The 25,235-nt window shown below is 42.2% G+C and overlaps 2 protein-coding genes and 1 long non-coding RNA gene across 6 annotated transcripts in view; 1 reads left to right on the forward strand and 2 right to left on the reverse strand.

Annotated features, from left to right (window-relative positions):
* mcc (MCC regulator of WNT signaling pathway) overlaps positions 1 to 11,936 on the reverse strand; it is a 60,366-nt gene extending 48,430 nt beyond the window's left edge. Inside the window, exons 1-3 of one of the 2 annotated variants that reach the window (XM_035527523.1) lie at positions 11,596 to 11,936; positions 9,205 to 9,443; positions 8,286 to 8,512 (exon numbers count right to left, since the gene is read on the reverse strand). In XM_035527523.1, coding sequence (XP_035383416.1) covers positions 8,286 to 8,512; positions 9,205 to 9,443; positions 11,596 to 11,720 — 591 coding nt within the window. In that variant the 5' untranslated portion in view covers positions 11,721 to 11,936. Of the gene's footprint in view, positions 275 to 8,285; positions 8,513 to 9,204; positions 9,444 to 11,595 lie in introns of those variants that run through there. The other variant, XM_035527524.1, reaches the window with a different exon arrangement.
* On the forward strand, positions 11,810 to 13,726 carry LOC113583631. The gene is made up of 2 exons (XR_003411321.2): positions 11,810 to 11,889; positions 12,965 to 13,726. It is a non-coding gene; the product is annotated as an uncharacterized LOC113583631 (long non-coding RNA).
* A 2,529-nt stretch (positions 13,727 to 16,255) lies between these two features.
* Positions 16,256 to 24,786, reverse strand: rcl1 (RNA terminal phosphate cyclase-like 1). 3 transcript variants are annotated; one of them, XR_003411320.2, is made up of 10 exons: positions 24,614 to 24,786; positions 23,896 to 23,967; positions 23,574 to 23,749; positions 23,330 to 23,404; positions 22,550 to 22,674; positions 22,242 to 22,367; positions 21,756 to 21,912; positions 18,439 to 18,542; positions 16,798 to 16,928; positions 16,467 to 16,558 (listed from the first exon to the last, which is right to left on the reverse strand). XR_003411320.2 is itself a non-coding variant. In XM_027020038.2 (9 exons), the coding sequence occupies exons 1-9, from the start codon at positions 24,735 to 24,737 to the stop codon at positions 16,408 to 16,410; spliced, it is 1,110 nt and encodes a 369-aa protein (XP_026875839.2). In that variant the 5' UTR covers positions 24,738 to 24,786; the 3' UTR covers positions 16,256 to 16,407. The 3 variants fall into 3 exon arrangements, 2 of the variants coding, with proteins under 2 accessions (XP_026875839.2, XP_026875840.2); XM_027020038.2 differs by lacking the exon at positions 16,798 to 16,928 and having other exon boundaries at positions 16,256 to 16,558; XM_027020039.2 differs by lacking the exons at positions 16,798 to 16,928; positions 23,896 to 23,967; positions 24,614 to 24,786 and having other exon boundaries at positions 16,256 to 16,558; positions 23,508 to 23,596.
* Positions 24,787 to 25,235: the final 449 nt, after the last annotated feature.

Below are 25,235 nucleotides of genomic sequence, written 5' to 3' on the forward strand. Positions count from 1 at the left end.
GTTCATGGTGTCCAAACTGCCCGGATCCCTTCAGTTCCAGGCACTCCACGTTCAGACTGAGCTGGAGAGGAGAATATTCCTGCACGGAGGATCTTCCCCTCAACTCCCTCCGGCGTCCAGGAGCCGCGCACGCCACCGCTCCCAACTCATCCCCAGCGCCTCGGAGAATTCCGGAAGTATTCCCAGAGTGAGGAAAGCAGGACAGACACAGGCGTGCAGGTTTTCCCAGAGCCTGCCGGAGACTCCAGGCTACAGCTCAGCGCTGCTCATAACACACACGCTTAGAGCGGGCGGAGAGAGTGAAAGTCAGGGAGGGAGGGAGAGGGAGAGCAAGCGAGCGAGCAAGCGAGAGAGAGAGAACTAGAGAGAGAACCTCCCTGGGGCCCCACTGCTGTGAGGTGGGAGGGGCATCTGAGCAGAGACCAGCGAGTGTGGGCATCCGTGTGTCCGTCCATCCGTGTGTGTGGGTGTGGGTGTGTGTGTGTGTGTGTGTGTGTGCGCGTGCGCGTGCGTGCGAGTAAAGGGATTCATTCACTGCTTACTGCCACAGTCCTACTCCTCTCTCTCTCTCTCCCACCCAATCGCTCTCTCTCTGTTCTATTAGACTCTACAGCTCTCTCTCTCCCCATCTCTTTTTGTCAAGACACACTTTAGTTGTGTCCTTCCTCCTCCTCCTACAGCTGCAGAGAGCTTACTCTGCCTTTGCACGCGCTCACACAAACACGCACCCTCCCTTACTCTCTCTAAAATGCTCTCACTCAGTCGGATGGTCACTTCACCATTTGAATGTCTCCATGTAAACTCCATTAGGCTGACAGCAGCACGGAGGCCTTATATACCAGCGTGACCCCACAAACAGCTCGCTAAAGCGTCCTTTCCCCAAATTCCACCCTTTTCCTTCAATCAATCTTGCATCATTACAATATGTCCCCATTCTTCACCTCTCAGCAGCTCTCTGTGGGCTATTAAGTAGATTATGAAGTGCTCCTAGCAATGTGACCAGACAGCAGGCTTAATTATGGGTGTACTTCGTTCTGTAACAACACTCTTCATTAAGCAATGCGTCTGGGGCCATTAGCAAAGCACTCACGCTATGAAAGGGCATATCAATAACTTTCATTTAAGATCAACCAAAAACATACATCGGGGGTTTACACAAGGATCGGAGCCAGAACAGAGCGTTCTTAAAAAGGACAGCACAGCTGCAAACACTAAGGGAACAAACAGGAAAATAAGCTTAAAGTTCAGAACGGTGAGAGAGGCGAAGCCCTGGCTTATAGAGCAGCTTAACAGCGCCCTCTAGTGAACACAGTACTCTCTACAGAAATATCCAGCACGACTCTTGCAAATTGTGTGTTTGATACACAGAGAGAGAGAGAGAGGGAGAGAGAGAGAGAGGGGAAGAGGAAGAGAGTCAGAAGGAGAGAGAGAAGGAAGGAGGAAAAACTGCTGCAAACAGTTGAACAACTGTGTGTATGTGTGTTAAAAGCACAAAAAGAAACAGACGGGCTGAACATCCTCCAAATCCAAACATAAATGACCTTGTTAATATGATACTAATCTGAAACCTTCCAGATACAGCAGGGAAATTACCCATCATGCGCTGGTGACAACAAAAATAGGACATAGACACCTAACCTCCTAACACTTTGTTTTGGACATAATTAAAAACAATCTTGCAACGAGCACCATTTTCAACTTCTGCATCCATTCGCAGCCACACTGCAGCATGAGCTGCACAGAGCATGAGCTGCACAAGAGCTAACAGGTCTGGAACGACACACTCACTGTCCAGCTCTCTGTTCTTTCCAAGATCTGATGTGGCAATAAATATACAAAATATTGATTCTACATAGCTGCAATTATATACCACACAGAGTAGTTCGGCTGATCCTTGCGCAAAGAAAAGTAGCACGTGCTTGTGTAATAACCGAGATCTTCTTAAACAAAACAGGTCTGCCTTAAACGGCACAAAAACCTCAACTCATTCAAAACATTCTAGAGCATATAAGAGACTCTCAGTGGAGACCAAGGGGACTATCAACAATACAGTTTTATACACAGTTTAGATTCTTCTTCTTTTCTTTTACATTTATTTCTCGTTACACTCTTAGACCATACAGAAGATGACAGGATAGCACAGCGACAGTGTGGAATGAAAAGATTCTCGACGGGTGATACACAGAACAGCTGTAGTATGAGGTTCTGCTTTCTAAAATGGAAAAAAACTAAGGTGTCTACACTTACACTCGATAGGTTGGTCTGCGTGCTCACACACACACACCACTGGGGTTGGTGGCATGCGTCTTCTTGCAATTACATGTTTCACTGTACACAGAGTCCTCACAGTGATTTCGGTGTTAGACTTCTTCAGAGCACCCATGACAAAAAACAAACAAACAAAAAAAACCAGGCTGTTTATTCTGAGAAAAACCACAGAGGCTGGCACTTGGGTTTGTTAGTGATGGAAGAGAAAGGCATTGGAGGGCTGAGACAGAGAGAGAGAGAGAGAGTGACAGAAAAAGAGGAAGAGAGACAGAAGGAGGGAGGGAGAGAGTGAGAAAGGGGACACTCAAACTGAGAAACTCTCTCGCATGTTTACACAAGTGTGAGCTGCCCTGGTCTCGTTAGCCCGAGTGGAGTTGGGTCTAAGGAGGGTGATTTATATCCAGCGAGTGTGCAAGTGTTCGGCTGTCAATCACTCTGACATCAGCAGACAGGGTGTCTGTGCAGCATCTATACCCCAGCCAGGTAAAACAGGTGGACGGAAGTACAGCTCAGACAAACAACCCCCCAGGGCCAGGAGCTGAAAACAATCCGCAAAACTCCAGAGTGGAAAATTTCAGGATAAATACTGCTGCCCTTGTGGGGACATTCAGCTGACAAACGCAACCCATTATCTCCCCGAGGGGAAAAGTTGGGGGAGGAGGTGTAAACGCCACACCAAACAGCCCTGCATTATGCAAAGCCCTGCCAAAGGTTACGACGCACTGAAGATTTCCGTCTTCTCAAACAGACACATTTCCATGTACATTTGGGAGCGTTTGAGGTTTGCTGGCATTTCAGAACTTGCCTCAAGGGTTTCTGTACTAGCCAAACAAGGACAGTGCTGCTGTAAATCACGCAACACAGAATCAATCACACACATGCACATGCAAAAATGTATCTGGGACAGGAGTCTGCATGTCTCCACAATACCAGAGATTTGGTCAGAAATTACAAACCTGTGCTTCTCCCTGGCTGGGCTCCCTTGGGCTTCCCTCAGGACGGAGGGAGTCGTCTCCATCTCCATCCACTCTGACTGCACTTCTGCATACCAGCTCTCTGACATGGCAATGCTTGCGCGTGCATGTGTGCGTGCATACATGCATGTGCATGATCCACATATTGTTGTCAAACCTTCCCAGGCCTGTAACTAGCTCATCAACAACTCTCCAAGTCAGTACTAGGCTCGTCACTATACAAGAAATTTGACGTCAATGCCAATAACACATGTATATTCTCACAATTCTCAACACCATAACAATACTTTGGCATGAAACTCCCACAAAAATATAGTCCATTGTCTGAAAAAATGTGTAGTTTACTGGACTGAATGCTAAAGTTTTGATTTTTAAATGGAATTTTGCTAAATAAAGCAAGTATAATTACTACATAATAAACTAAATATTTCAAACTTTCTTCTACATTTGGCAGAGGGGAATACAGTTGGGATTTCTTTGCCTGTTTAAGATTCTTAGCTCGGAAAACCAGCGTATCTGTGTCTCATACTCCTTGGACTTCTCCGTTTGGTGTCTTTGCCATATTTTGTGTGTGTGTGTCTGTCTAGCACCGATGTAATGGTAGCCTGACTATCAGAAGTTGAGTTTAGCAAGAAAATAAAGAGTAAGAAAAACATTCAGAATTTGAGGTTAAACTCTACACACAATGCTCCGTTTTAAACACCAGTATTTACCGTTTAAAATGATCCCACATGAAATGTAACAATTAAGTAGCCTACACGCTTGATGGCCCATTCGCGATGGAAACACGAACACGTGAGCATCATGAAATCACATGGCAAAACGGGTAGTTAGCTCGTCTCAAAAACAGTTCAGTTGTCATCGGATCACTAATTACGTAAGAAAGCTCCCCCGGTGTGGCTAAACTGTTGTCTTTTCAGCTTTATAGAGGTCGGGATCCCTCTTGGCCACGTGCTTAGCCAAACTGCTGGTGTTGACAGATTTATCACCCCTTTTGCATATTGGTCCTCGTCAGCGATGTAGGCAAAATATGTCCACACTTGACTCCTTGAGCACAACAAGTCGCGTACGTGAGAGAGCGTCTTTCTTTTTTAGCCTAGCCATGCTACCTAGCTAGCGAGGTTACTGCCTTCCATAAACTCTGCGTCGCCCATCCCAGTCAAATTAGCTTGCGCAATTCGATCGGCATATCCAGAATACTGACTCCGTTGTTCAGACTATATTCGGTATTGAGAGCATCGAATGTTACAGAAGGGTTTGCTACATTGTGCTGGAAAAGCATCGAACTTTTGCAACTAGAGTTGCCTGGTGCAACTCTAACCAGTTAACACACACGCCAGTTTAGGGAACCGTTACTTCTATGCACAATTATTTTCATAATCTGGTTTTACAGTCTCGTCAGTGGTTTGGTCGTCTCTGTGTCAGCAAGGCTGCAGTGAACTTGGGCCTAGCAATGTGGATTCAAACAGCCCTGAACGTAATTTACCCACATTAGTATTCCACTGAAAGAAAAGCTAGCGGTGTGAACCACCTGAAGCTCTAAATTCATATTCATGGCACATAAGTGGTCCCTCTGCTTTAATACACAACCAACCTTTAACACAGAATATTGAGAACTCTTGAGGTGCAGCTGTCAAATTTGGCCTTTTTTTTAACATAAAGCTTTACAATTTTTAAATCAATGCAATTTTGAATAAAACACTGGAAAAACACATGGCATCACTGTATCTATATCAAACAGAGGCCAGAGTCAACACCCCAAAATCAACACACTAGCATAACGTGATTGGTCTATCAGCTAGACCCTCCACTAGTAAGAAACAGGACTGGTGAACATGAATTCAAAACATGAATCCCTTCTTGAAAACTATTTTTGTTGAAGTTCAGGTTATTGATAGCAAACCAAAAATCTGTGCTTCCTACACACACACACACACACACACACACACACACACACACACACACACACACACACACACTTCAAAAGCACAAATAGTCACCTCACTCAGAATAACCTGCTTACCCTAGTAGCAACACTAAACCATCGACTCATAAATAATCAGAATCCAGTCATTTGTCATCCAGGCTGTTTTGGGGCGGCTTAGTGGACATGTCCATGCGGTGTAGAAATAGACAGCCACCCCCCCACCACTAAACCAAAACAGCACAAAGGAAGTCTGGGAAATAGACGAGGTGGACAGAGGCTGCACTAGCACCACCTGGGGCAAAGAAGGCTCAAATCTAGAGCAATTACATGCACGTACACACACACAAGGCACACAGGTGCGGCTAGGGTGCAGCCCAGGAAGGGGAGTTGGCAATGGAGACAGGAGAGGTACAGGGGACTGACAGCATGGTGTCTCCATACTGTGTCCTATTTTGGCAGCTGGGTTATAACAAACATTACAAAAGATGAGACAAGATGAGATGAGAGCAATCTTGTAACAGCTCGCAAGAGGAACAGCAGCACTTTAGAGGATTTGAGATCTGAAAAGACACTAAGTGGATAATTACAAATGGTAAGAGAGAGACAGTGTGTGTGTGTGTGTGTGTATAAAGTCCATAGAGAAAAGAGGAGATGCTAGATATTCATTACTCCTCCCAATCATTTTCCTGGTGGCTGTCTGAATTTGAAAATCACCACCCTCCCCAGCACACATAGCACAATGCGTGAACATCTCATATTGCCCACCACAGCACATTTTCTTTAAGCTGAACATAAAGCCACCCAGTGAAGCAGTGAGTAGGAAGCTCAGTGCACTGGAGAAACTAGCAGCCAAAACCAGGCCACAAGCACAGCTCCTAGCACGGTAAAATGGTACACGAGTCTTTGTCTTACCCCCTTAAACCAACAGTTAACATGGTGTGTTTACTTTTGCAGCTATCAGAAAAGCCTAACCAGATAAGGCTGTGGATGGACAGCACCTGAGGGAGTGGCTCAGTGGTTTTAGCACAGTCAGCACGACGAGCGGCTCCCTCCCCACTTCTGCCTCTCTGAGGCAGCGGCGCAGGCCTCTTAGTCTAACGAGGCCAATAACGAGATCGTGCCTAACAGCCTGTGACGGGCATAAGTTGCTGTGGCGATGGACGAGGTGGCGTTGATGGGATTGGCTGATCCTATTGCAGTAAGCACACTGGGGAGTGGCTGGAATGCCAAGCTCTGTGTCAGCACTCCTGTCATGACATTACATTAAAAGTCCAGTATCTTTTTATGGGATTGGACCCTGAGGAGAAACCTACAAACAGACAGTGCTTGGGACAGACCTCAAAAAGGAGATCACTCTGGCTAGAAAGCTTCTTGTTTATACTAGTCCAAGATCACCTTCCACCCCTAACCAAAGACAGAAAATTGCATCCAGGGGCTTCACTGATGGAGGCATTACTACTACAGGTAGGAGGAGGCAGGAGAAGGAGAGGATAGTGAGATTACTCTCAGTCTGCAGCCAGGCAGCATGCATAGGCAGATCAGAAGAGAGGGGACCACCTCACAGTGCTATGCTGTAAATACCTTTGCAATGACTGTGTATCTATGTGTCACTGACTAACAGCTAATTAACATTCTCACACCCAAGGGAGTAAACTGGTGATATCATGTTGGTGTTGTGATATGGTCTATATGTCCAAGTGTGGTGAGGTCCCTTTGTGAAGTGGCGTGTTCATATGGAAGGCGCTCGGCGTAACTGGTGAGCCAACACTCTCTTACTCCTTTTCTACACCTCAACTAGTCATCTCACAAAGGTCTCACACATGTTTCCCTATTACCCAGAGTCTCTTTCCACCTCAACTCCATGGTCTCACATGCGTCTCACATATCATGTGCATTTTGCTTCCAGAAAGTGTTCTGGAGGACAGTCATTAGCAGTGAGGAGGAAAACCATACCAAACCAAAACCCTGGCTTTTGATGGGTTTTAATGGGTGAGAAATGCCATTCGTACAAAGAGCAAAAACGTTTTTCCCACCACAGTGAATCCTGAATGTAGAGCACAGAGTGTTAAAGCCACAGCAGTGACTTCTCTGGCACAGAGCTCATGCTCGCGCTCTCAAATTCACCCTGTTTGAAATTCATATTGTTTGAAATTTATGTCATTTGAAATTCATAGCATTCGGCCCCCGTATAACACTACAGACTGAGATGCAGTATTTTCTAGCTTTGATGTAGCACACAAAAAGATGCATATCCAATTTTATAGTAGCGCACACCACACACGCAAACGTCTGGCTGCATAAATGTGTATCCACCAGGCGAGTTTCTGCAGCATATGCTGAATGAAATGGAGAGATGCTTCAAACAAACCAACATGACGGAAAGTGGCCCAAAGCAGTTCTGGCATAAGGTGCTATTTGCAGTAAAACTGGCCTCACATTCAAGTAGTAAGGCACCTTCACCAACCCTAGCCCACCCACTGATGCTTGAACCTATGGCCTCTACCCTGCAAGCCACAACAGAGCTGACTGAATCTTTACTTGACAAACAGGGGCACCATCATTCTTCCGGCATATCCCATATAACACGCACACATATGCTAACAGCTCCCATAAACCCACAAATGTGAATCACAGTAAGAATGGATTAGTGATACTCCCATGAAACCTCACTCATTCTCTTTGTGTGTGTTGCTCACACACAAAGACACACACCCACACAGATCAATCTGTTAGGCCTTCATACACATTCCTGCAGAACACAGTATTTTTAACCAGATACACAAACCTAATTATGACACTGTCTCCTGCTGCCCACATAAACACACTGCACCTTCAAGTCAATGTCCAGTACAAAGAGGAACAGGTATTGTAAGGCTCAAGTTAGGAACTGGCTGGCATAGAATAAGGGAGGACACCTAACTTAAAGTTACTACCTTTAGGTTATATGGAACCTTTCAATCTGTAAATCCATCCAGGTTTGCAATAAATCCCCATTTTTTCCAAAAATGATTTTTAGACACCAAAGTATTCGATTTCCATTGAGTCTAACAGAAGCAACAGAATGCTCAGAAGTGCAGCCCCCTCTCAGCAGCAGCAGACTACAGTTCCAAACTCACCGTGTTCACTAGGTCTGGGTAGCCTCCGCCCATAGGGCCGGTTTGACCTGACAGAGGAGCCAGGAATCTCTGGAGGTTTTCCGGAAGCTCCAGGACACTGCTAGGCTGTTCTAGAAACTTCTGCAGTAGTACTGAGGAATGTTGCTGCTGGTCCAGAGGGGAAGAAGGTAGGTCTGTGTTCTGCAGGTCTCTGGCCCCAGAGTCATGCTCCCATCTCTCTCTGGCTCCTGAGAATGCACACGAGGAACATATGCACACACACACACAAATATGCAAGTACTTTATTTGGATACACTCAAGATAAAATATTCATAATGAAATATACATATTTGTTTAGCGCCATTACACAAACACACACACGCACATGCAGACACACACACACACACACCAGGACTTTTTCATGTCAGTCATGAGAACTCATGAGTAAAAGGCATCAGGAGGTGAAGGTACAAGACTATCAAACAGACAGGGTCTGGATGTATAGAACAAGAAGGTTCTTTTTAAGGAAATGTAAGTTAATAATGAATAAATTAAGTTTATTTAGTCAGTGGCAAAAAATATACTCCTACAATAAAAAAATTTAAAAAAATCACTCAATCACTCAATTTTAAAATGTAGTTACACTTATGTATTAACTAAACATTTGTATTTATTAACTAATGAGAACACAAACAATCTTCCAAAAATTCATCCAGAACATTTTTTAGATAAATGACATCTTATCAATACACTACAAATACTAATATTTTATGTATCAGTACAAAAAAACAAAACAAAAACAAACTATAATACTATAAACAATCATATTATTATTATTATTATTATCATCATCATCATCATCTACACAGCAGAAACATCACATGCTCAATTAAAACAACGCTATGGTTGCTTTAACATTCTAGATGTCAAGTCCACCTACCCAGATTGTTCTCACTGTTGTTTGGCCAGGAAGCAATGTGTTCTCTGAGCTTCCTTGTTTCTGATTCGCTGAGCTTGAGCTGGCCCTCCTCCCTGCGGATCTCAGTGAGCAGCTGCATGCGGCGCTGTGCAAACTCCTCAAAGGAGATCCTGCCTGTCTCATGTGCCCCCAGCTGCCGCATGATCTCAGGCACCGAGTCCTCCATGTTCAACTGCCTGCACACCATTAACAGGTCATTCCTGGAGGCGTGGTACAAAGAAGGGAGGGAGGTGGAGTAAGATGGAAGGAGAGAGGGAGGGGGAGATAAGTTTAAAGTAATGTGTACTATACATGAAAAATAATTTAATGTTTTGTTTCTGGTTTTAACATCCTGTCAATTTTTCCTCACATATTCATGATTATCAAACATGTCAGCTGTATCAAACTGATGTGGATTCTTGTAGGATTGTTTTATGTTTAGCAACAGTCTGCTAAGTCACTCTCTCACCTGGTTCTTAGTAAGACCCAAATATTTACCTATAGTCAATTAAGACATGTTCATTTCAGCGCTAAACTGCATTTAACACAGCCTTTGTTTAACATGAAGTTACTCACAAACTGTTCTGTACTTTTCTGTCTTTGAAACAGAAAGAAAGCACAGCAGAAATTTTAGAGGTCAAGATGAGACTTGGAGATTGGATCAGAGCAGGACCCAACCCAGGAACTTCAGAACATTCCAGAAATAGTAGAAGGATTAAACACAAAGCCTAACAACAAACCTTCTGTTAAACATAAAGCAAAGTATGAAAGGATTTATAAGCATTTTTCTGGAAGACCCACTTACAGTGCAATAAGGAAACCTATATAATTGAAGGACCAAACACTGTGTAACTAGTCATCACTAGGGGAAGGTCAAAGAGTCTACAGAGGCCCGAGATGAGCTGCACCATTTACTCACCATCAAAAACCAAATAAATGATTCTGGATTTTAGGAGGATTGAGGTGAAATATACTCCTGTCTGCACTAATAGTACAGCAGTGGAGAGAGTGGACAGACCTCTTTAAACATCTGGGTCTGTACATCTCTGACCAAGTCAACTGGACACAAACTCCATGGCAATCATGAGGGTGCAACAACACTTCCACTTTTAAAGATGCTTGAGCAACAGGCCATTCTAAAGAGGACACTCATAACCTTCTACCATAGCACTGTTCAGAGTACCCCAACATGAGTGATCGTGGTCAGGCATGGTAACACCACAGTATGAGAATAGACAGCTCTACAAACAGCTGTGAAACAGGCATAACAAATTACTGGCTCTACTCTTCCAAAAGCTGAATCCATTTACATTACTGCTCTTGTAGGAACACAACTCGCCCTATACTGCGTTACCCAACTCACTATTGCAGAAGACTGAGATCTGGCTGCAGGTATAGGAGCATCACAACTGGCATCACCATGTTCAATATCAGTTTATAAGCTGCAACATGTAATTAAAAAATTGTAATATCTAGGGAAGTATTCCAGGGTCTTGAAGGCAGCAAAAACCACATTCGCATTTCTTCTTTATTTCTGACATTTCTTCTTCATTTCCTAGCACGTTCATTTACACACCATTTAGGCTTGATAAATATGTAATAAAGTATCAGAAGCTTTACACTTTTATGCTCATAAACAGAATATAAAAACACAGTTTACTGCATGTGATGCCCTCATATACTCGTTTAATGAATCATCCGACAGAGGACGCGAAGCAGGAAAGCATGTCTGACACTTGTGTGAAGGATGCTGATACACGGGACGGCTTAGAAACAGCACTATCACGAATACCAGTACTGAAAAATTACAGCATTTTAGTCAGAGACTTCTGTCCTTTACAAATTAAACGAAACACTAGTAACGTGGCAAGCTAACTGCAGTTAAATTGCTTAGTGTAAGATTAACTATTATTATTAAATATATCGTTATTAATTTAGCTCTAAGGCAGATTTAAACCATAGGTGGTAACGTTAACAAGCTAGAAACTAGCAAGTTATTGGCATTCCAGTTACCTGTAAAGTTACGGCTTTTTGCTCCTTCTGTAAGACTACACGAAAGCATTGACAGAAGCTAATTTAGTTATAAACTTTGCTAAACAAGGTTTCTTTGCAGCAAGTAACTGTGAAGAACAATAAATAACTAACGCTAGTGAACTAACGTTTGCCGAAGACAAAGTCAGAGCAAAGCGCCGGCGAAGATTGTTGACTTTCGGTCTCCACTTTTGCAAGCAATGAAAGGTGCAGGATCAGATCTTGAGAGGTTACGTATGAAGCTAAGCTCTTCAATTTACTATAGAACTGATTTTATTGCCAGTGAGCGACATACACACTGTTCTTGGACTTTAAGACAAGCCTACTGTAGCTGAACCATACCTATTTATGTATCCATCTCCGTCTCCGTCGCAAGTCTGAAACAACCGCCTCATCCGCTCCTCCTCGCCGGTGCTAGATGTGTCACTGCTGCCGCTACTTACACTCACCTCCACCGCTGCCGCCATGATCTTCTCCGAAAAATGCTAATCCCACCGTCTACATCGAAGTCAGTGGGTTCATCATGTTTCGGTCGACTAACCTACGACGCTTCGCATTAAAAGTGAAAACCGGATTAATGTAATTTCGGCAAACATCGACAAAACATTTGCTTGCATTTTGAATATGAAGCTTGAAGTAAGTTTATGAAAGTAGAGTGGGATGGTCCTTGCAACAAGGCTTAGTATGGCAAGTTCCACATGGTATTTTGTCATGGCATTCGCACAGAACTTTTTATACGAGGTCAAATGTGACTGGGATGCTAAACCAACAAGGATAATCAATTTACATAACTAACTGTAAAACTAAAACTCTACCGCATTGGTGTAAACATCTTGTTAACTTTGGCACGAGAGTCATAGGCCTGCAAATACTTTAAAATATATATATATATATATATATATACACTTTAATGTAAAACAGCTGTCGCCACCAAGTGGGTGTAATCAAACCAGTAGGGACCAGTGCAGTTTAGTTTTACCTGTGCTTTTCGGGGTAAATATGCGGTTATGTTCATTTTTGATGGTATATTACGATAGCTTTGTGATGATGTCACGTACACTTTCGACTTCACCTCGAGTCGAGTCACTACATTGACGTGGAAAACTGGTTACGCGTTGCCGTTTTAAACAAATAAATAGCGGCGTAAACCACTAAACCTGCTCTGTGGTTGAGTGCACATTAATTTCGCAATAACGTTTTTATAAAAAGGAAATAGCACTGCTGTGGTATTTAAGATGAGAAATAAGTTTTGGTATTTGCCCAAACGTGATTTATCGAAAAGTGACAAACTTCAAGGCTAATTAGGAGGGTGTGAATTTTGTTTTTCCAGTTCCAAACCAATATTGAAAACAAAGCGCATCCTGAATGTATTACAGGAGAATATTAGGGTGGGTTACAGCATCTATCAAATATTTGCTAACGTCTTGTAGCTAACGACGTAGTTTACAGTTAAGACATTCCTGTTTATATGAGATTAAAGAAAACTAGTAACTAGGTTATATTGCCCGTAATGTAATAGTTCCCTGATTATTTGACCTTGTGTATTTAATAAACGCTATGGAACTGTAATTGGCCTATGTGTATTAGAATGTATAGGCCCTTTTATTTAATTTAAACCTGGCAGGCATATAATAAGAAATGTCATAACTGCACTGTACGTGTACAGACAAGTGTATTCTGTGTCACATGAAACACTTCCCTTCTCTTTTAGTGCAAATATGGAAAGTGCCAACCTAAGTCAGTAGCAAAGGACTCCAGGCTAAGCAGCCTTAAACAGAGAAGGGAGCTGCACAAGAGGCTGGAGACAGAAGCCACATCCATCTGCCAGGAGATGGAGCTCAAAATCTGGGCCTTGAAGGAGGCATGGGCCACACATGAAAAAATCAGATGGGGAGAGAGAGAAGAAACAGCGGGCAGTTGAGCTTCTCCATGATCTCAGCACCTTTGTGGAGGGAGAGCAGGAGAAACCATGCAGAGAGAAGATCCTGGAGGACACTGCAGAGCTCAACATGAGACTGGGTGTATGTGTGTGTGTTTCACACTGTGCAAAGCAAAACAGTGCTGGTTATTAACATACCACAAAAATGACCAAGAATCCTGAGCTGTCAGAGATGCAGTGTCTCATAGTAGCACAGTGACTACAGAAGTGATTGAGACTGAGAAGAGAGAGAGCACTGAAATAAAAAAAGAAGGGAGAACATAAAGAGAAAGCAAAGAGGCTAGAGGAATAATGCAAAAAAGATCGAGAGAAGAAAACAGGAAGTGATGGAGAAGTGAGGAGGCTGGACAAGGAAGGAGGAAGAACAAAGAAGAGATGGAGGCTGAAATGAGCATTTTCAGCACATGGGCCAGCTGCAGCTCTGAGAGGTCCAAACTGTAAAACATTATGAGCTGCTAGGTTGTTTTTTTTTTTGTCTGTGAGCTACAAGCCTGGTTTGTAGTTCCGAGGCAGGATTGCAATTGCTAGTTAAAAGAACAGCAGCTCTCCTACCCATATTAAGAAAATTATGGATAATCTCTTAGCGCTCAGTTGAGTGAGATAGCTAGCTGGCTAGATAAGAAACAATATGTCACCATAAAGTGCTGACAGAAGATAAATTGAAGAATAAATGAGTCTGGAGAAGACTGCTTTTCATGACTTTACTTGTTAAAATCCATGTGTGAGGGTGGGGAGGGCACTTCAGTTTCAGGGCCACAGCAACAAATACCCTGCCACCCATAGAAGAAAGACGAGTATGAGGTACAGTGAGATTACTGCCAGAAGATCCAAGAGTGTGAGAAAGGTTATAAAGAGGAAGCCCATGCAGAGCACTGAATGTGAGAAAGAGGATTTATATTTAATATGGGGAGAGACAGGTAACCAGTGTAACTGAAGTAAAACATGAGCAGATCTCCTGTGGCAGAACTCTAGTAGCAGATTTTTGAATGTATTGAAGGCTGTTCAGATATTTAGAACACTACCTATAAAGAGGCAATTATAATATGGGAGCTGGTGAAGGTAGGGAATATGGTTTTTAGCATGTTTATAGTCAGAAATGGTTAAATATATTATGAAATAGACATTTAGTAAGGATCAAGAAAAATCTCACGATTTTGTGAATTATCCAGTGCTGGTTCTTCAGATTACAAAAGTATTTTTGAATTTGATTAAATTATGAATCTGCAGTGACAGTGGGGGGGGGGGGAAGACTCTATATCATAACAGTGAAATCCACTTAGATTTGAACCAGACAAGCTGCACCAGAGAGCAACCTGACCCAGTCATCAGAAATGGGAAATTCCGACTGCTAAAACCTTTTAATATTAGCCGTTATATAGAATACTGATGCTAAAAGTAAAAAAGTAAAAGTATTACCAAAAGTAATCTCGTCTATTAACAATTATTTATTACAGGGGTGTTTGATTAGCTACCTAGCTACTGGTTAGAGTTCTCATTTTACTCGCTTGTCATCTAGCGGTGCTCCCTTTTGCTAAGAGTCTTAGCTAACTGAGCTAAAGCATTTGCTTTAGTGGTCTTTGTTTCGTAGGTTAATCATGTGTCTAACCTTAAAATGTATGCATTACCTTTTCTTCTGCGTGGCTAACTTTGTAGATTGAAAAAAAAACTGAAATAAACTGACAGTGTTAACCAGTCAAGTGTTAGGAAAGATATTAGATCATTGTAGGAAACAGTAAACATAGCTAACTAGCTGTATTACGAACATTAGAAACTTCGCACCGCGCTATTAATGACAATAGCCAAAGGCAACACTTTTGTCATTTGGCATCCTCTCAACATCTTGAGTTGTCCACAATCTAGGTCACACGGATGACGTTTCAGATTCCAAAGATGGCAGAAGTGAAATATTTTTGAAGACGTATTCCTTGAGTTTGTTAAATAAATAAATAAATAAATAAATAAATAAATAAATAAATAAATAAATAAAAGGTCTTTCAACTCTCGATAATCACAAGTGAGAAACAGCTTTTGCTGTATTTGTGTTTGACACTTTCATATTAGTTGGTGCTTAGCCTATAGTGGCTATAGTAAAAGTTGACAATATTTACCTGCCGCTTTTGTCCAAAGCTCAGTGACATGCTATCAACAGATGTACTATAGAGGTGGTAATATAAGCATTACTCAGAATATCATCTGCTTAACAATGAAAGCTAAGATCATGGTTACAGATCATTTGTCCAATGCACATGTAGATTATAAAGAGGAGGAAGCCAAGAACTGATCCTTGGGGCAAACCTTTTCTGTCATGAAAGTATGACCTAAACCAACCTAAAGCAAACCCTTTTAATACCAACAGAAAATTTGGCTGATTAATGGCATCAAAAGATGTACTATGTCCAGCATCAGCAGAGAACAGGCCATTTATAACTCTCAGGAGGGCATGAAATCCAGACCAAAAGGCAAATTTACCATTTTTAGTCAGGAAGTATGAAAGTTGCATGGCTTACCACTTTCCCCCCCCCCCATAACTTTAGCGTAAGGAGTAGTAGGAAGTACAAGCAACATTAAGTGTGTGATACCTGTACATTCGTGCCTTAGCTAGGAACACTTATGGCTCCAAAGACCATCAGGCAGCCTGACAGCTTTACACACTGCTTACACCCAGGAGTCCAATTCTGAGCATACTGTTGTAGCATTGAAGAGTGAACCTTCCAGGCCTTCCCCCAGTACACAGTACATTTTTTAAAGCTAGGGTCATCATTTCTTAACACTAGCTTTGAAGTGTTCCAGCCATCATGAGTTGTGAATTTGGTAGTTAGTAAACAGATTTGGTCGTTTTCTTCATGGAACAGCAAATTGAACAACACCTGGCAGAATACAGCTTGGAAAAAAGTGATATAATCACTTGCCCAGAATATTATATATGTAACAGAAAAAAAAAAACAGAAATAGAAATAAAAGCTACTAAGAGGATATGCTGTTTTGTGGTTCCCAATCTAAAGGTTAAAATATGAACATTTAACCCCCTTTACCACCAGCAGAGAAAACACCTACAATCACACATCTGGTATTTTTTCACTTTTATCTGAGGTACAAAGAAATGCAATCAGTTCTTCCATATTTCACTATAAAAATGACATAAGGTAAAATTAAACAATTATGAAAACTGCTTCAATGATACACAGAAAGTATGTGGTGCTCTCTAGGTAGAGTCTTTATTTGAGTGTCTTGTTGATGTTGGCAAATCCTACTCCAACGCAGGTCATCAGGACTTTCTCTCCCCCTTTCTGCTCGTCCTCTGGTTTCTGAGGCTCAATCTTGAACATGATCTGGAAAAAGTCCCGAATGTGCCGCAGGAACTCAATCCTGCAGAAGAAACCATCTCCTGTTACTTTAAAAAAAAAGCTCTTGAATGCCACAGTTTACATGAAAAACGTGAATGAAAACACTGAAATATTTGTAAATATATGAGAAATACCAAACATGAACACTTCTCCCTGGTTTAAAGCTCTCATCACAAGAGTATATTACAGTTTCCAACTCAAACAAAAACATAACATGTTCCTCATCTTCCTCTCCCCCACACACTGAAGGCAAACACCCACATAGTTGTGAAGCAGGGCAGAGGGAGGGAGGGTATAGAGATCGCTTTCGTCTGGCCACAGCTCTCTACGTCAGGACTGACCATGACTGCAGTGACCTGGGACAGCATGTGCCAGGGGCATCTCCCACTAGCCTGAGGCACATGGGAAAACATAATAATGAGGCGGGGAAGTAAAGGAGCCAATCCAAATGCTTATTGCAAAAGGGTGGAGAGAAGAGTAGCTGGAGTGTAAATAGCAAGTTGAGGGAGAAATTCAAAGATATTGGTCATAGGGAACACCAGGAGGACAGTAAAGGCCAGAGTCTACTACATGTTCTACAAGCTTACAGGAGTCTAAAACAATACGAATAATACATGGTCCAGAAGCAAGTCGAGTCTGGTGAATGGGATCTGGAACAGGCAACAGAGTTCTATTCGGGCACTCCCGCTGGGCATCGGGTTGGCACTGCCAATCTTCAGTTATCATAGTACTGTACTTGATCAGGACACAGCACCGGTACCATGATAACTGAAAATGGACAGTTCACTATCTGCGAGATGGTGCCAAGCTTCAAGAAGAACACAGAGGACCAACATTGGGCCTAACCTGGGAAATGAGACTTTGAAATGGGGGGGGGGGGGGGGGGGGACAAAAACAAAACAAAAAAAAAAAAAAAAAAAAAAAAAAAAAACAACCCACACATGCTTTCTATTGTATTTTCTGATCAGAATCACTTTTATCCACTTGTCAGCCATTTGCTTTGGTATAATGGAATTTGCTTTAGTATAATGGAAACCACACAAGAATAAAACTACACAATTGTGAGTATATAGATAGTAACAGGAATAAATATACAAGGTGCAGAGGTACACAACATTTTACAAAATTCATTTTAAATTGTGACATGCAAGATGTGGTGAATGTGTGTCAGTACAGTAGCGAAAGCTGTGGGAGGCGCTGTAGCAGTGCTTACAGTTGGACGGCAGTTTTCAGGGCAGGATAGTGTTTCAGCAGAGAAAGGGCATTGACAAAGTAATCGTTCATGCCATTGTGTACCACATTTTGTAATGACTGGTAATTAATTGCAGTGTAAATGTCTGTGATTGACCATCTGTCTTCCAGGTATAGAGATGGTTTAGTATTAGTAATACTAAATTACTAAAATATTAGTAATAGTTGGACCTCCAAGATTTAAGTATCTCTGCCATGAAGCAAAGCCCTACTCTACATGGACAATAAATGTAAATAAACCAAAATACCATCTGTTCACACTCAAGACTGAATAATATTTATTAAAATTGGAATCATGATTGCGGCTTTGATTAGATATGTTGTTCAACTGTCTGTCACAGTGTTTTATTGGATGTTGTAGTGAATTTTGGGGAATTTCTCTCAATTGTAGCCAATACTTTTAGTCACCCAGAGCATTAGGAAAGTACAGAACTCACAACAGCAAACTAAAATGAGGCCCAACTGAACAGGTCGATCAGAAAGGTTGGTAAGCATTTTTCCAAATAGGGTGATGTGTACACATACATTTTCTGAGAAAAAACAAACAAACTCGTCACATACGGAAAGAGAAAGTGCAACAAAAGAGGAAGAAAGAAGAGCGAAAGCAGACCAGGCAAGAGGCATGAGACCAAGAGAGCGCGCCAGACTCACGTGTAAGGAGAGAGGGGACCGAGGAGAGTTTTGGACACATCCTGCTGGCCTAGTGTCATGAAGAGAAGAGCCAGGCTCTGATTGGTTGAGTCCACACTGCCACCCTGACGGAAGGAGGGGGAGGGGAAAAAAAAAAAAGATAATGGTTGAACATAAAAGAGCAGGCATCAGACTATCCGAGGTCATCAAACTACAAGAGGACATGTCTACAAAAATATTTAATCAGCAAAAGCATTACACAAATAACGCACATACCAATAAACAAACAGGTACAAGGAGACATTGTTGCATAAATTGTGGGGTGGGGAATGGCGCAGTGAATGACAAAAGCATAATGAAGAGTACAGCGTCTGTATTTGGGTCACATGTGAGAGTGCCAAGACCCCAGCACAGGTGCTATGAAGGTCATGACGTGCTGAGACACAGACATTGGTTATACCAAACATATCCTGGGGCATAAAGCCATTCTCAATAGCCAAATCTTGACAAATGAATTTCTAATAGTTGGAGGAATGCTAGCCACTTTAGGAATGGTGTTTTCCCATTAGTGTCCATAACACCACAATCATCCAGGCAGCCTCGGATGCAATCACATAATCTCATAAAGGAACTGAGGCTGTGTTGTTTACACACGATGGCTCCTGCTGATGGGACAAACACAAAAAACACTTTAAAAGACAAACAGCACTTGGGATATTAGCCACCATTTTAACAAACCCAAAAAAATTGTTGACGATATGGTTGCCTCTCTCTCTGTAGTCTAAGCATCAGTGAAGTTTTTTTTGTTTTTTTTAAACCCTTTTTAAATATATAAAACCAATTACATAAGCAAGAGATTCCAGTATTAACCTGTCAAGTCAACCAATAAAACTCTGCTCCCCAAACCACCACATAGAGTTGAAATACCTTTCTTCACATATACCAAGTGCTTTCTCTCCCTCTCTCTACACACATACATAGCCAAGAACTTACACCAAATGAGAGAATTCTCAGGCTCAGCTGGAACATGGACGTCCATCGTGTGGAAGTTTAGTCCCCATACTAACATGGCCCAACGCTGATGAGGCCAAACAGCATATACTAGCCACATACACGGCATGGTGGAAAAGTCCCCAACTTCCCTCAAATTACACACCCCCCCCCACACACATTCTCACACTACACTGATAGGAGCTAACTCAAATGTCCACGCTATACTAATCCCTAATTTAAGATACATTAACCATATCCATGATTCCTGAGATTGTGACTCCCAATATCATGACTCCTATCACTTGCAATGACAGTTGACCAATTCCCCCACCCTTCTCGTGCTCCCTGCTACACATCACCTGCTAGTGTATCAGAAACAAATTAATTCAATTAGCCAGCCTTCCCACAGAGCTCCACTGTTTAACGGTGTCTTGTGCTCATCATGCCAGGAGAACTCACTCAACCAGAACAAAGCAGCTACAATCTGATGCCAATTAACAGAAATAATCTGTCAATCAATCTACAACAAGAGTGGAGAAAACAAAAATGCAACACGCAGAGAAGATCAGCACCCCTCCACACCCTCCAACCCCAACAAACTTCACTCTCCCATAGAACACAGGGCCTGCTGAAACACTGCCAATATGTTGACTAAACACATACAGGACAAACAGGGCCTTCTGCTGCAGTGCAAAGTGGCATCATCTCCCTCAGAAGGTCAATACTGGCACCAGGAGAGGGACTGATGGGAGTTCAACTCCACCTGTCCTGGTCAGAAATCAGCTCCTGTGAGTGGCACATCACACTCAGACGGCAACGTCCATTTTCGAGAGTCCATCCAGAAAAGCCAACAACACCCGACATCACAGAAAAACACATCTACCGCAGCCTGCAGACCAACGGGCCATTTTCCCTTTCTCAACATCAGCACCAAAGAGCAAACTACAGCTACAGAAACACCTTGTTGCTTTTCCTAGGAAAACAACTCCAATAGGATGTTATGTTCAAATGCTGAGAAAACGATGCGGACTTACTTTAATTCCGCTCCTTTAGCTCATTTGCTCCCACCATGAGGAAAGCGTGCGTCTGTGTCCAGAAGCTGTTTACTACAAGGACTGGCCACACAGCACTGATTAACCACAAAGCAAACAGGCAAACCTGCTTCTACATGCACAGAGCTGTTGGGCCAAAGCATGTGAAAGATCCCACCACTTCAAATATTAACTCCCCTCATCCCACAATCCCCCTGCCTCCCGGAGCAGCCAATGGAGAGCCTCGTTTTGCTTAACAATATTGGTCGAAATAAACAAAAATAAATAAATAAAAATCACCAGATCACCCTCACTAACCAAACTCACATGGCCCCAAAACAGGGGGAGGGAGAGAGAGAGAGAGACACACTAGGACCTTCATTGGTCTGCATGTAATAAAACAGAAAAGCAAATAAACTCAACTGCACACTGCCTTCTAAAAGGATTCTGTGTGTGCGGGCTTGCTTCAAGTACTCCGCTGCTCAGACAGATTAGAGACGACACTAGAACTTCCCTGTGGAATTACACACTAAAGTCTTGGCTCTCTCTATGCACCCATGTTCAGGATCTGTTTTTCAAAACAGGGGACAAGGTAGTGAACAGTTTCAGACACCATGTTACATGTTGGCTCATACAATCTGCATCAGACAATCTGAACGTCATACTAATGTACATATTAACAATGCTAACACTATGCCAGGTATATGCTTTCACAAAATATTACAAAGTGTCCTCGTTGATCTGCATGCCTTTCCTGAAAAACTTTGAAAAACTGAAAGCATCTCTTCAATTAAACTGCTTCTTATATTTGTAACAGGCCTGTGAAGTCTCTGAAGATGTCACAAAAAAGTCCAAATAAATATTGCGAAAAGACAAATATGGTTAATAGCTCACTTAAAACAGCTGAATTCAACGGGATTCTATTCTATTGTTTTTAGGCCTAAGGGACATCTGGTTAAAGAACAACTCAGTATTTTAAAAAAACAACAACTAATTTTTAACTATAGCTTTAATATTATTATTATTATTATTATTATTATTATTATTATTATTATTATTAATTTTTTATTATTAACAACAACTACTCCACATATGAATAATATTGACAATATTGTAATTGTTATATTACTGTGAGTCATGCAGTCTGAATATGACTGCATTCATTTGGCATGACCTGGTAAATCTCAGCAAAGCCCGAAAACCACATGCGTGGGCCCAGCCGCCTGAAACCACATGTGTGAAACCCAGCAGTCAGGAGGCCCCAGTCATGCTTGTGAGCCCAGGTGAGGGTTTGCAGGGAGGGGCAGCACCCACCCTGTAGACCTCCTCCAGAAGCAGCTTTGCACAGCTCTTGCCGAGCTCCTCTGGAAGCACAGGGTCTCCCTGCCCCTGTGGTGTGGATGCCAGCTCCGCGCTCAGGAACGTTCCATTCACTGTCTCTGCCACCAAAGTCAGGCCAAAACCTGGGGACCTTTAAACACAAACAAAAAAACTAAGATGAATATGATCAATACTTAAATATGATAATTTACATTGCTTTGAGTCCAAAAGAAGTTTGATCAGACAAGCAAAAAAAAAAAAATAAAATCTATTTTACACGTTACACTGGCCAATGCTGAATTCATTAGAAAGCTAAATACTTGAAGGGCATTTTTCTACTTCTGATATGCAAACCTCTGAAATTAAATTCCTTGTGAAATGTTTTCCTAAAAACCTTCATATGCCTTCTAGAAATGATACTCAGCTAGGTGATCCTAAATATCACCGCCATCTAGTGGTAACAAAAGAATGCACACTTACTTTCCTGAACTGGCTCCTTTCATGTGGTCCGTGTAGATGTAGATGTCTGGAATGAACTGGTTTAAGATACTTCTGGCCGAGTCCACTATTCTGTTGGCCATCTGAGGCGACACACGCACAGAGTATCTGACACGTGGGGTCAAGAAGACATGATGGGCTCAGGGAGAAGACAGTAACCAGACTACACTTTGAATACCACCTGCGCAGAACAGATATGCACCGAGCAGAGATAAAATCTGATCAAAAGTGTAAAATAACCTGCACATGGGGCAGGCATGGGAGAGCGCAGTGGGATGAGAGAAGGATACGCAGTGCCTCTAATCCTCTTGATCTTGCCTGGGTCGGTGAGCTGCACTGGTTTAATGGTACGGCGAACAGGACAGGAGAAGTGCACCTCGCCGCCTCCTCCAGGGGCCATACCTCGCCTCACCACCTTGACCCCGTGCACACACACACACACACACACACACACACACACACACACACACACACACACACACACACACACACCGTTTATAAACTTCAGTTTCCTAATTCATTCAGATTCATCTCTTTCAACTTCTCTCTAACTTCAAGTTATCCTGCCAACATAACCTCGTTACCTGAAGCATCTCAAGGAAGGTTATGAAGGTACACTAGGGAAAGAACTGCCCTATGAACTGCCCTTTTCTGTTTCCTGACTAGAGAAAGGTTACATCCAATGACCCCTGCAGACATTAACCATAAAAGGCTCTCATAAGACTGCTGAAGGCCAGTCTGTACAAAGCCAATCACAAAATAGATGTGGTAACATGCTTTTTCCAAAGTCACTGCAACCACTCATGTAAAAAATACAATAATAGAAAAGAAAGTTAATTTCAGCATAAGATGTACTATTTCTCAGAAAACCTGGCTGAGTCTGTTCGTGGTACACATTGGAGTTCTTGTGAATGAGAAATGAATGAGAGCTTTGGCAGGAGTTCTGCAATACAACACCAGAATCTGGTTTTAGGTTTAACACAACACAAGGGAGAAAGGAATGGCTTTAACTCAAGGTAGTTCCAATAGAAAAATAGTAGTTCCAAAAAAAAGTCAACTGGTGTTGATACCTTTATTTCCAGACCTTCCCCATCAATACCAAACGTCTTCATCAGAGGAACAGCAGTGGCTTTAATTAAGTCTACCTGCAGAACAACAAACACATCCATAAAATCAGACACCTTGGAGAAACACTGGTATGCCACATGCAGACATATAACAGTTTCATCAGGACCACAAAATATTCACCTTGGCCAAAAAAGTGGAATCATCCAATCACGAGCAGCAAAACTGGTTACGAAAGCAACTACTCACTGAGGGGTCCACGGGGTCGTTGGTGACCCCTTTCAGAATGGCTCTAAGAGAATTCTTCATAAAGGGTGCAAGCATGATGAGGGCCTCCAGGTAGTAGCCTATTGACCGCTGAGCACAGCATTCATGTTCTACGGCACCACCATACAACAGGCCAGGCTGGTAAAACAGGACAGTTCCTAGGTGGAAGAGAGCAGAGCTCAAGTTCACCAATCGTGGGGTTTCATTTATTTCTACCAGGGAGATATCTTCAAATAGGGAGGCTATTAAGGATTAGGGAATATCCAAGAGTGCACAAGGAGGACGTGAAGACGTTTTGGTCTACCTGTTTGGTTGATTTCAATTCTGGTGCCATTGGTCACTTTATCAAGAAGTCTGATGAAACTAGCTTCAAAATCTGAGAGGAGAAAGACTTTAGTTATTTATGTATTCGTGTTATTTATGTATTCGTCACCTCAACTAGTTAGTGGAGTAGACGTGGCTTGCGTCAAATCAATCTTTCAGAAATAGCGTAAAAGGAAAAGCTTTTAATAAAACAATCCACTAGCGGGCAGCAGTGGACGTTGCTGGTTTACACGGACTATGCGGATATATAGCTTGATAAACTGCACCTCTCATGCCAATAACTAGCTAGCTAGCCTATCTAGCGTTAACGTAGGGTGCACTTGTTTGACGGACTCAAAGACAAAGGTAGACTCGCGTTTCGAAAATCATCACACTCGTACGCATACCTGCCAAGAAACTTAGCTACACCTGTAATTCTACTCAAAGTTTCGGATCCTGAAAGTTCAAATTTCTGTTCAAAATGTATCGCTACGTTGTCACACCAGAATCATTTGCAACACTGTAATCAAGTCTTAAGCTACTATACAGAGTAATTTGGCCAAAGTTTCACGTGCTTCGTCAACACGTAAAGCTAGCCAACGTTTACAAGACTACGCCACATAACGCTACGCAGTGAGATGGTTAGCGTTAGCTTAGGTAGCGCACATTTTTTTTCACGACGTCACACTCCAAACAAAGTATTTGTGTGTTTAACAAACCTCGAAGTCCGGGATTGTCATCTCTAGACCGTATGTTTCGGATTTTGACTCTTTTCCCGCTCAACGTTGCTAACACTAGTCTTTGCCTGAAGAAATTGCAACCCTCGTATGTCAGACTTGCCATGTTGTTATTGCTGCACGAACATGGAACCCACGTGTCTAACACAGCGGCCAAGCACGAGTCAAAGGTCCTCTCCTACGGTACGGCAAAAAGGCCAAAATATGCCGAATATAGGCATTTGTGCGTTACATTGAATTTACACTAGGTGGTCGTTGTGACTTTTAAGAAAACCTCTGGCACGAAAAGCTGTATTATAGGAATACTACGATGTTGTGCCAAAACACGTTAAGATTAGTTCAATTTAGCATTAGGGTGCAGCTTTTTTTGGATAAGTGGCTGGTTATAGTTTCATACAATCATTTTTCACAAGGCATAGCCCATATGTAAGAACATTTGTAGAACCTCTTACGTACTGATAATGTGGTAATGTTATATTCATAAATAGTTAGGTAATTAATTTCATTGAGCCTGTGTATATTCTGAAATGAACAAATTACATAGAGAAGAAGTGTCAGATGTTTTGGTTGTAGGTCTATATTAAATTTAGCTAAAGAAAATATG

The sequence above is a fragment of the Electrophorus electricus genome, chromosome 6 (genome assembly GCF_013358815.1).
Source record: "Electrophorus electricus isolate fEleEle1 chromosome 6, fEleEle1.pri, whole genome shotgun sequence".
Lineage (NCBI taxonomy): Eukaryota > Metazoa > Chordata > Actinopteri > Gymnotiformes > Gymnotidae > Electrophorus > Electrophorus electricus.